This window comes from Fistularia commersonii, chromosome 11 (assembly GCF_037954325.1).
Source record: "Fistularia commersonii isolate RoL2024-O1a breed Wild chromosome 11, RoL_Fcom_v1.0, whole genome shotgun sequence".
NCBI classification, from domain to species: domain Eukaryota; kingdom Metazoa; phylum Chordata; class Actinopteri; order Syngnathiformes; family Fistulariidae; genus Fistularia; species Fistularia commersonii.
This window is the reverse complement of record NC_141294.1, coordinates 2,640,902-2,652,500: the sequence shown is the minus strand read 5'-3', so window position 1 is coordinate 2,652,500 and position 11,599 is coordinate 2,640,902. Positions and strand designations below refer to the sequence as shown.

Below are 11,599 nucleotides of genomic sequence, written 5' to 3'. Positions count from 1 at the left end.
CTGCCTCATGGAAGGTTTGGCTCACCGGCCATGAACCTCACCGCACGTCACTCTTTTTTCTTTAAAACCTTTAAAAATAAATGAGATTCTCAGCTTGAAGTCTCTGATATGTGTAGCATCTGAATCAGGAACACGCCGATTATTTCTTGCACATCCCAAATTCTGGTCTTATCCCCGATCCCGCAACATGCCGAATGGGATCGGTCATCGTGATCCCACGAACGAGCACACGGACGAGCAATTGGCAATTGCACGGGACCACCCACATACCCACACAAAGTTAGTTTCAATCCAAAATCTCCCCATAGTGTATTTGAAAAATGAACGACATTGCTAATTGCTGGGTGTGAGTCTACATGTGCGTTTGTCTTTTGCGTGCACAGCATGCGTAGGCGATTAGTTACGCCTTGTGTTTTTCCCCGACGTGGATCCATCAGATTTCTCCTCTGCCTCTCCGGAGCCAACGCTTTGACGAAAGCCGCATCAGACGTGACTTTGGCCCGACGCGGAACACGCGCGGATACTACAACGGCGGATTTGTAAATATCCGAAAACACCTTACAGCGCGAGCAAATGTGTGAATTCCAGCATTGTTCCAACATTTCATGTTGGAGCGGCAGAAAAGGCGATGATTTTCTCTTTTTCCTTCCACCAATTTGAAGATCAAAAGCCACTTAGCTGTCATGTTAGCGTGATAGAAGCCTTTTAAAGTCCTTTTCTGTCTTTATTTCTAAAGTCTCGGTCCCTATAGAATTTGATTTGGGGCTGTCAGGCGAGCGAGTTTCTCTTCTCTACTTCTGGCTGAGAGAATCAGTCGGCTGACAGAAGCTCTCCTGATCATGACAGCTAAATGATCTCTTCTTTATTAAACACCTCTTACAATCTCTTTATCGCTCACTGACTACCTCGCTTCCTCCTTTATTTTAGCGTCTCCGTTCTTTTTCCTTTTTGACTGACTACCGAGTCGGCCCCTTCCCCTCTGCTTATTTTACCCTCTGCACCCGTAACCTCTCCCGCTGCACTGTTTTCCTGTGGTTTCACCATCATTTCTGACCCCTTCCTTATCATCTCCCGCTGCTTTTCTGCAAGCGGAGAGAGAATATACCCGGAGCTCTCACTTGGGATCATCAGTCAGTCAGCGAGGCTGTCAGCTTGGCACACTGTCAATCTGTTTGATAGCCAGCCAGTCAGTCATTGTGCTGCAGTGTTAAAACCTTAATTAAAAAGTCATTCACGGGGCCAGGTTGTGATCCAAGTTGATCACAGCAATCCAAACTCTACGTCTCCGGTCCTTCTCACCCTCCTCCTTCTCTATCTTTGTTCTCCCCTTTTCCAGTCTCTCCCTCCGCCTGCCTCCCCTCGCAGTTTTCTGACGGTTTCTCGTGCCTCTCTTTTCAGGAGGGCCGAAACACCGAGCTGATAAGAAACATTATTAACTTCTCTCTGAGAACAGAGAGCTGCAGAATGGAAGTGGGAGGGAAGGGAAAGGGGAAGGGAAGAAGACAAAGAAAAGGGTGTCAAACATCAAAGAACCAGAAATGAAAAGTGAGGCAATGGAATTGACATTAAAATTTGACAAAAAGAGCTGAAAAGAGGGGATTTTGGCCGTCTTAAAGACCCCACCAGCAGGACCAAGTATGTGCATTATTATGGTCGTCAATTATGAGAGATAGAACTATCTGAGATCGAAAAAGCCCTATTTTCAAATTCCTTTATTATTGTTGTTTAAAATCAGGACGTGACGGTTCTCGAGTTTCCAAACCGACTGCACTTCACCGCACGTTTTTGTTTCCGTGTTTGCGAGTTTAACGCAGGGATTCCGCAAGACTCCCCGCATCACTTTGACACAACAAATGATACCCAGTTTATGGTTCTAGACGGCGTGCTGGCCTTTCTGAATCAGACATGTGACATTTTAATGCACCTCCGCTGACAACTCGTCTGACACCTCCCACCATGCCGGTTCACCCTCTTCCACCGAGGACACATCGGTCCTGTGACTAAAGCAGTAATAATGAGCTCATTCCCTTTTCCCGGGGTGTTACAAAGAACTGGGAGTATACAAAGGTCAAGTGGCAGAGCTAATGTTAAGCCATCTTTGTTGTCAATCGTCGGCGTGGCGCGAAGGAGAACGCCGGACTTTTCGGACGGCGCGGCTGCGAATGGAAACGCGTATTTTGGAAAAGGACAAAAAAAAAGGAAGCTCCGTGCTTTAAAGCACACAAACAAAACACCCCGAAAGAAAAAACAATCTCAAATTCGCTCATTCGTTGATTCTGCACCGCCTATCCTGCCGCCAGGGTTGCTGGAGCCGATCCCAGCTGTCATGGTTGCTGTTCACTCTCTCACATTCACCCAACACTTCTTTATTGGAAAAATATAAAATGTTTTTTTTTTTTTTTTTTTTTCAAAATTCAAGACAGGTATTTGTTTTACTGGTGCGCAAAATGAACCGTGCATCCACATCACTGTGCTCAAAGAACAAAACCAGCAAAACATGATTTTTGATGAATAGGAAGGAATATGGAAGCGTTCCCTTGGTTTTGCCGATGCCGGACCAGAATTGCTCGACTTGGTATTGCAAATCATGCAGTTTGGACGCCGACACCCATCACGCGTCATCACGAATGATATGAGTCGGGTGTGTGTCTTGAACCCAGGTCAAGAAACACTGATTCAGGGTCTCCGATGAATATCCTACTTTTTTTTTTTTTTTTCCCAATAAATGCCCAAAGTAGAAAATTGTATTCCATGCAATCTGTCCAAGTTTTTTTTTTTTTTTTTTTTACATGAATATTTTATAAACGTTGCACTGTGACTGTGACTGATAGCTGTGTTTTACATTACTTCATGAAACGCAACGCCTGCTACGATTCATGAAATGCTACTTCAGCTTATAATTGTGCCGTAACTCCGGACAGTAATGACTTCCAGTGAGCCCATCACTGCATCACTGGTGAGACCGGCATACACTAATTTCCGATAATTTAATAATATAAAAGTAATAGAAGTAGCCCTTATAGCCATATTATTCATGCTTGCCTGAATTCATATTGTCAGGTCGGCTGATGGGAATTTGGAGATGTCATTAATTCTGTAAAGTACTTGGTTATAAACCAAAAAAAATCATACAAATTGGAAATCCGACCCGACGATGATCGTAGAGGAGAAGCGATAATTGAAGTGACGACAATTTCTCTTGAAGGGCAAATGAATGTCAGTCTGTTCGCGGTTCTCGTCGAGGGAACGCCGAAGCCCGCGTTTGTCTTGAGGGATTCCTGACCGATACACCGCTCTTAGCTCAAAATGAATAATGTATTATGAACAAGACTATCAATATTGCTGCAGATGGTGGAAAACAGCTTTTGCACGTCAGTAGCTTATCCTAAAATTCTGTCTTTGCTTTCGCAGATACGGGAAAATCGTATCCACGAAGGCGATCCTGGACAAGAACACCAATCAATGCAAAGGTGAGTATCCACCGCGGCTTTTGTATCGCAGAACGACGCCCACAAGCACAAATTTTGGAAATTAGTTTTCGTCTGAAAACCGTCGTTTGAGAACGGTATAAGATGGCGGATTAAATGCGTGCCGTCTCGTCAATACATGACCCGCCAATTTATCAATACGCAAGTGGAAATGGTCTGTCAGCGAAATACTTCTAAACCTCTTCTAAATGCGCTGCTGTCAAAACCCCACCGATTTGTCCGGGAAGGTGTTTAGGTACGTGTCTCGTATTTATTTTGTGACACAACAGTGCCGACTGTCATAATAAATCTAAATCCATCCAAATGATGAACTACAGGAGTGCTTGTATTTGTTTTACTACGATGATGATTTCAGTATTGCTCCCGAGAGATACTTAAAGTAATACTGCTTTTGAAAGCAAGATGTCGGCGGTGTTCTCATCAGCCGAATCAAAACGGAGATCACCGTACAATATGTTTCAAACGGTCTGCGATGAATGAGACTCGCTGGAGTATCTTGCGATGAGGGCTCGGCTGATTGTTGGAGTGGCCCGAACAAAGCGCTAATCAATACGATTGTAGCCGAAGACACACACGAGCGCGTGCTCGGTGCGACTGTTGCTCAGTAACTGCCTGACCTCTTAGAAGTGCACAGACGTTGCACACAGGTACAAATTCCATATAATCAGCGTATCGGCCGCAACTGTACGATTGGTGGGAAGAGCAGCTTGATTGATACCGATGGGTGATGTACAGTGACGTGCGCTGAGGTTCATGCCTGATGTGAACCCTTCAGAGAAGCTTATTCACCATTTTTATTGGCAGCAGTTGACCTGTTTTGTTTCAAATATCATATCAGCATTCTTTACATATACAAACTAGGAAAAAGCATAGGAAAAAGCATAGGAAAAAGCACATGTAAAAAAAACCGTTATTATCTCTTACCTTTACTTAGAAATGAAATCCATGCACCGCTCCTTCTGAAGCATCCATAACTTGCTTGTAGAAGTCTTACGTTTCTTTCTTCAGCTTTAAAAGTCTCTCTGTCTCAATGGAAATTGCAGCCAGTGAAGACAGTCGTCCTTGATTGGTCCTGTTCCGACTGTATGACTGTATATTTTGGTTCAAAAATTAGCTGTATGGCTGCACTTGACTTGCTCACTGTTTGTAGCTTGTTATTGCTAATGCTATTATTCTGTAGCCGAGTAGTAAGAAGGACACCGTGAGGCACCGTCACTGCGTGCCTCACTTAATGTCTCTTCGCGGTCGTTTTATGATTAGGAGAAACACGTCACAGTTGTTGACGAAAAACATTCCACACATCAGCTAAACTATGGAAATTTAGTTCATATATTAAAAGTGTTTTTTTTAATAGTGATATCCACAGAGACAGCACAATGGTCTCAGTGCATAGCATGCTAGCACAGTTAGCATAATCATTGCGCAATCCGTGGTGGGCTCAGCTTGTTGCCGCATCACCGCAAATCTCTTCTTCATATTTTAATGGTAAATGTGAATTTTCTTTAGCGATTTTGAAAACAAAAAAAAACTAAAAATGGTGAAGCTAGGTTGAAAATAACGTTATAGTACAAATGACTGAATAAATATAACCATTTAATTCATTTTTCATTTTGCATTTTGCATTTTTTTCTTTCCGTGATGACGGGTGAGGCCCGGCCTCCCCTGCCTCTACTGACTGCACGTCACTGGTGATATAGAATAAATGTGTACATTTATATTACAGGAATTGTATCATTTGAGCACATGATTTGACATTGTGATGGGCAGCGTTAACCCGACTTCAGCTCTTAGTGTTTAACTTTACGCAGTATTATTTCCAATAGGATAGTTGTGTGCATTTTTAAAAACCTCATCATTTCTTTTACCAGTACCATTTTTGCATGATCAAGTATCATCTTGAAAGGATGTTGAAACGCCTGTCTTGGCATCATTACAGCAAAGCCAAAGGGAAGGCAGATGAAAAATCCCCAAATTTCTTCAAAGCACTTAATGTTGCAAGCGATTTTTTCATTGTTGAGACAGATTGAAAAAAAAGAAAAAAAAAAAGTTTCACAATTGTCTCAGTCCTTCAGTTCATGTATCTTTTATCTTTGCCCAGCGTGGCTGCACGATTTACATATGCAAAATAGCAACTGTTTTGTTTTGTAGAATGTCACTGTGCATCTTAAAAGGCCATCTGCACGACTTGTTAGTCCTTCTTATTAATACTAAACTTTAATCTGCGTGAGCTTGATTGACGAGATAATTATTCTCTTTTTATCTCCAAAACCACACATCGCAGCCGCTGCCAGAGTTAAGAATGTTAAGAATGCATCCCGATTTAAAATCCAAGTCTTCTCGGTGCGCTCGAGCATTCTCCTCGTTCCCGGCGGTCTCTTCACAACTATGTCTGCGATTCATAATAAAATACACAAAATCAATAATATCCTATTTAAATTAAATTAAGACACGAGGAAATATCACGAGAGACAAAGGTATTATCGACTCTTTATTTTGAATCATGACATCGCTGCCGAGATAAGATAAGGTAAACTTTATTGATCCCATAGGGGATTTTTTTTTTTTTTTGTCACAGCGGCGTAACAGTTATAGTATCAAAAAATAAATATGAGTATAAATAGAGACAGAAAATAGCATCCACAAATAGACAGCAGGCAGAACAACAACAACAACAACATCAGGGATAAGAATGGACAACAGAAGGAACAGTAAGGGTGAAAAACAGACCACCAAGACTAAACGAACATATAAATAGAGCGACAATAGCAATGACGAGAATAAAATAAATGGACAAAAATAGGCAGGATGCGTGCAGGCTGGAGCCGATTAGCGTCAGGAAGACAGCAGAGTTCGGGAATGGCATGTGAAAGGGTGAGGTTGTGGTAGTTTCGTGCACAAAGTAGCACAAAGATAAGAAGTACTTCTTAAAACTGACATACTCTCCGTGGATTCTAAATCTACCCAAATCGATCGATCCGTTGGACGTAACTCCCATCGTTCCATCTGATTGGATAGTTTTTGCGTCCTGCGACCCTCACCTTTCCACCGTTTGTGACGTGGACTCCATATCTCTGTAAGCCAACTGTTAACTTACAATGAAGTTTCATTATCAGTCGCCCATTAGAATGCCTTACAACCGGATAAGTGTTGGTTTGATTGCAAAGGCATTCAGTGGGGACAAGATAAGTGCTTAGCGTGACTAAGAGAGTACAAATTGGCACAGAGACTGCGCTTGGAAAAAAAAAAAAAAGGGATGGATGGATGGGGGGGTAAAAATAACCTGGGGCTGACAGAGAAAGGAGGGGTATCCTTTGAGTCCTGTGATTTAACAGACACTCGTCTGTTAAAGGAAGAAAATAATTGCAGGAAGGAAATTGATCTAAGGATAAACCTGAACACAAGGTCATGTAAACAAATGAACTCTCCATTTTTGCTGCTGTTTAAAATCACCTTAAAACTTAAATTTGATTTTTTTTTTTTTTTTTTTTCCAAACAAAAATCAATTATCACGCCGTTAATTCGCAATTTGCACGACTTAGAAAGTCAATTTGTTTTTTCGCTTTCTTCCTTGGTGATACAAGGCTTTTCTTGGTTAAGTCCACTTTGTAGCGGGTTCGATGTTACATATACAGTTTTTTTTTTCCGAAGCGGACAGTTTTCTAGTTAGCACTGTGGGAGCTCAGAGGTGGGAGAGGGCAGGCAGCTCGAGGTGGAGGAAGGAAGGGAGAGGAAACCACTTTAGATTGTAAAGGATTTCCATTTCCCAAAGACAAGCACCCTCCCTCTCTGTATCTCCCTTCTGTCCTCTGTGTTCCTCTCGCTCTCCCTTCGCTCGTATCACTCTTACTCTCCCTTTCGCCGTCTGCCACTCCGTTCCGCCACCTCTTAGCCTCCTCCCATTCCTTCTTTGCCTCGGCTTGCTCCTTTTTCTTCCGTACTTGGTTGCCTGTTTTAATGGCCCAAGGCCAGGAACTCTGCGAGCTCAGAGAGATTAGATTGGAGTCTGAGATATGCACCCGTGTGTGTGTGTGTGTGTGTTTATCTGTGTTTCCATCTGTGTGTCTGTGTGTGTTCATTCACGTGTGCATGTGCGGCGTAATATAATGTTTTTTTTTTTTTCCCCTTTCATTCAAAAGCGGAATATTTGTTAGGCACCACTGAGCAAGATTAATTTTCATCCCTGTGTCATCACGAGGCCACAGATGGGAGGGAAAAGGGCGCAAATGAGAAGGATTATATAATTCGGAGATGTTTTCATTATTCTTTTCAACGGGAATATTCTTATCACTGTGACAGAAGAGCTCTCCATGTGATAAAAAGTGTTTACCACAACTTGAAAGGACAGGCTTCAGTTGGATGCACAGCCTTTTTCTCATTAAATCTTCATCGCATTTCATGTAAAATGCAATGCAGATATATTCATAACTAAATCTACATTAGTTCTCTCCTACACTGTTTTTTTCCCAACATCTGCCTCACTGATTTGCGCCCGAACCTGCCAAGTGGGACTTTGCATAACCTTCACCGTAGGGCCGGTCATCTTTATATCCGACCCCAAATTATACGTGCGTGGAGGCCGATGAGAGGACTTGCACAAAATTCTAACATTTTCATATTTCCTCATTTGCACTGATGGGCAATTGTTGACATATCAAGATATTTCAAGACGTATATCTTGATATAACCGATGGAAAACAAAAGAAATAAAATAGAGGAATAACAGTATATCGAGGTTGAAAGCTGGCATCTCCTCGTGGACGCGGCATAGCGACCCGAGTATCCTGAAGCAAAACAGGATCTCCAACGCGCCGCTATGATGACACGGGCTGATTTTTTGTAAGTCATCCGACCAGTAAGTCAGATGACGACCTGGGAAGAAAGAAATAAAGCATCTCAATCATCCATGCCTTGAGAAGAACTCAGATCTCGAGCCAAACCAGTGCAAGGCGTAAAAAAAACACATATTCTAAAGCAGGGGTGGGCAAACTACGGCCCGCGGGCCACATCTGGCCCGTTGGACACTTTAATCCGGCCCGACAAAGATCGCTACAGAATTCACACTTGATGTGAATGTATGATTGGATCAATGAATCAAACAGGAGATGATTTCATTTTTGGAGAACACTTGAGAATTTTCCTGAGCTGAATGACACAGATTGGCTTTGTGATTTAGCCGTTAATGCTAACATACTGACACACATGAATGAGCTAGACGTGAAGCTACAAGGGAAAAAAAAAACGGTTTGTGCATGAAATGTAAGTATGTTTTCAAATCAAATGACAGAAAAGTTTTGGCTCCTGAGCCAAAAAGTGTGTTCTAAAGCTACTCATATATCTGAACACTTTGAAAAGATTTGTAAAAGACTGGAAGCCGCACCCCCACGAATTACCTTTCTGTATGGAGTTTGCGTCGTTCTCCTCCCGTCGTCCAAAAACACGCAGCGGGTTAATCGGAAAAAAATTGGGAAAATGTCCCGGATATGCGAATGAGAGTGAATGCTCGTCTTTCTGTAAATGTGGCGATTGACTGGCGACCCGTCCAGGGTTTTTAACCCGTCTCTCGCCCCGTGGCGGCCGAGACAGGCTGGATGGATTGATTGATTATGAGTTTTTTAAAGGCTGACATTTCATGTGTTGGTTTATTCGTTATTTTTCCAATTATTTTTGAAATCCATTAGTTTAAGCACGTACTTCACTGAAAAATTTCTGGAAGGAAAACTTTCCAAGGTATTAATGAATACTTTTGTACTTTGCCCCTGATTACATGAATACAGAGTGAAAAGTAAGACAACTTGAAAAAAAAAAAAACCAAAACAAAAAACAACCAGAACAACAAAATTGTGGACGTGCCTGTATATCCATACATCAAGGCTTATTGGGATCCGTGTTTGTTAGATTTGCTAACATGGGCATAATATTTGTGTGCAAATACTTCAGTGAAAATGTGTTTGTGTGCTTTTGCTTTCCTACTTTGGCAAAACTATAAGGCTCTCATTACCAGCAGTATAAATATTTGTGCGTGCAGGGCAAATCTTGCAGTGAAAGCAATGTACCGCCTTTGAACAATAAAAACATCAACTGCCTACTGTGTGTGTGTGTGTGTGTGTGTGTGTGTGTGTGTGTGTGTGTGTGTGTGTGTGTGTGTGTGTGTGTGCGTGTGTGAGAGAGATGGGGGATTGTATTCCCTTCTTAATATGTTTACATTTGCAGTCGTAATGAGTAAGACTTCTGATATATGGATCGTTTAACTAGGTTAACACGCAACCTACTCAAAACTACTGTGGGAATTTCAAAGCTGATGTTCCGATTATTTCCCCATTGGTGGCTTAATTCATGTGTATCAACATCTTTCTTTTATTAGTCTTTCTCATAAATGCAGCCCAACTGTTTCCGCACATGCCCTTGCGCAAATATCGTCATTCATACACACTTTATAAAGCCTGGTTTTCTTTTTCTCACTTGTTCTCCGTGAAATCTTCATCTCAGCTCCACCCGCTGAACGATAAAGGACGATTTATGCTTGTATTTACGGACTTTTCGTCCGTTTTGTCGGCCGGGACGTTCCGAGATAATTTTAGGATTTGACCGAGCACCTGTGCGGACGTAGAAACGGATGCGAACGATATTTGCCGATAAAAAAATTGGTATATATTTTTGCGCCGAATACAAAGATTTTCTATTTTCATCTGTGACAAAGTGTGCAGTAATTCTATTTTGTGGCGTATTTGATGCATGACTTCACAAGCACCTCAGTATAATAACAAGCATTTGGAGGATGCTTATTTTTAAATTTAACCCTAACTTAACCCCAGATGTTGTCTAATTTCTATTTTATTTCACAGTGGTTTATTAGAATTAGCTACTTTTGAAAATCTTACTTTGAACCACCTGAGTAGAGTTTGGGTCAAATGTTAGACAATGTAAAAATGAATAGATGGAGACGGGCCGATAAAAATATATACGTTTTGCACTCCTTATCCAGAACCACGGGTAATCGTTAGCTCAGAAACTAGCGATAATAATAATAATAATGATTGATTAACTCTCATAATGGGTGAAATTGACCCTTAACGTAATATGAGGGTTAATACATTTGTTAAAACAGAAATAAGACAAACAAAGTGTTTCATTATAATAGTATAGATATAGCGTTGTGACGTAATAGCGTACAGAACCGGGAGACACATATCGATCGTGAACTTTACCGCTGTTTCAGTTTCCTTTTTTTTTTTTTTTTTTCTTTTTTTTTGCCACAAGCTTCCTGTTCGGTCGGAACCGTGCGCCAAAATATCAACACATGTCAATGATTTGTCTTGAGTCGGGCGGTAACCGTGCACAAAAGTCATCACATCGGATTATAGAATGAAGCGATGACACCGAAATACTGGGAATTACAATACCGCGAAACACGTGTCTCGACTCAGACCCTGAAAAACATTTTTATCTGTGATACAATGAGTCATCTGACTCGGTGAATCTGCTCGTCTCCAGCTGCGGCGAGCGTACCCACCAAACAGATGTGCAGCTTTTGCACATTGAAAGGAATTGTTCTCTGCGGAGGAATGTGAAATGTTACATGAAGATGCCTCGATGGGAACATCGGGTCTGGCCAGCAGCGGCCTGGTGATAAATATTAAGTGTTAAAATTTCACAACATAAAACCACAAAACCGCTCTAGAACCCTTCTCCTTTGAGGTTTTATAAAATCAATTGTTTGTTGGCATGGTGATTATTTCAGGATGGGGGGAGGGGGAGCATTAACTGGATTGGCGATAGATTTTTTTTCCCGTCTATGAACACATGGGATGTTACAAAAACAAAAATAAAACCTGACGAATTTGCCACAAAGGCTTCTATGGACGATTTAACGTGTTTCATGCATTCGCGAGGCCCACTGTGTTTATCTGTGAGGGATGGATGCCGAGCAACCATTTGCGCTCGCGGGCAATACCGTAATGGGTGCAGAGAAAAACAATGGTGTCATTAAAATCATAGGCGGTAGCTCCTTTTTAAAGAGCTTTGATATGACATAAAGAATAAACCAAACTTGCATGGACATTAAAAGATCTCTTGGATCATGAGCGAGTTAATAAGAGCCACTGTTATGGCAC

The 11,599-nt window shown here is 41.7% G+C and overlaps 1 protein-coding gene across 5 annotated transcripts in view; it reads left to right on the top strand.

Annotated features, from left to right (window-relative positions):
* Positions 1-11,599, top strand: part of LOC147229202 (RNA-binding motif, single-stranded-interacting protein 3-like) — a 141,456-nt gene that overhangs the window by 50,027 nt on the left and 79,830 nt on the right. For all 5 annotated transcript variants that reach the window (XM_086156061.1, XM_086156062.1, XM_086156057.1 and 2 more), the window contains exon 3: positions 3,412-3,470. In XM_086156061.1, coding sequence (XP_086012187.1) covers positions 3,412-3,470 — 59 coding nt within the window. The remainder of the gene's footprint in view (positions 1-3,411; positions 3,471-11,599) is intronic.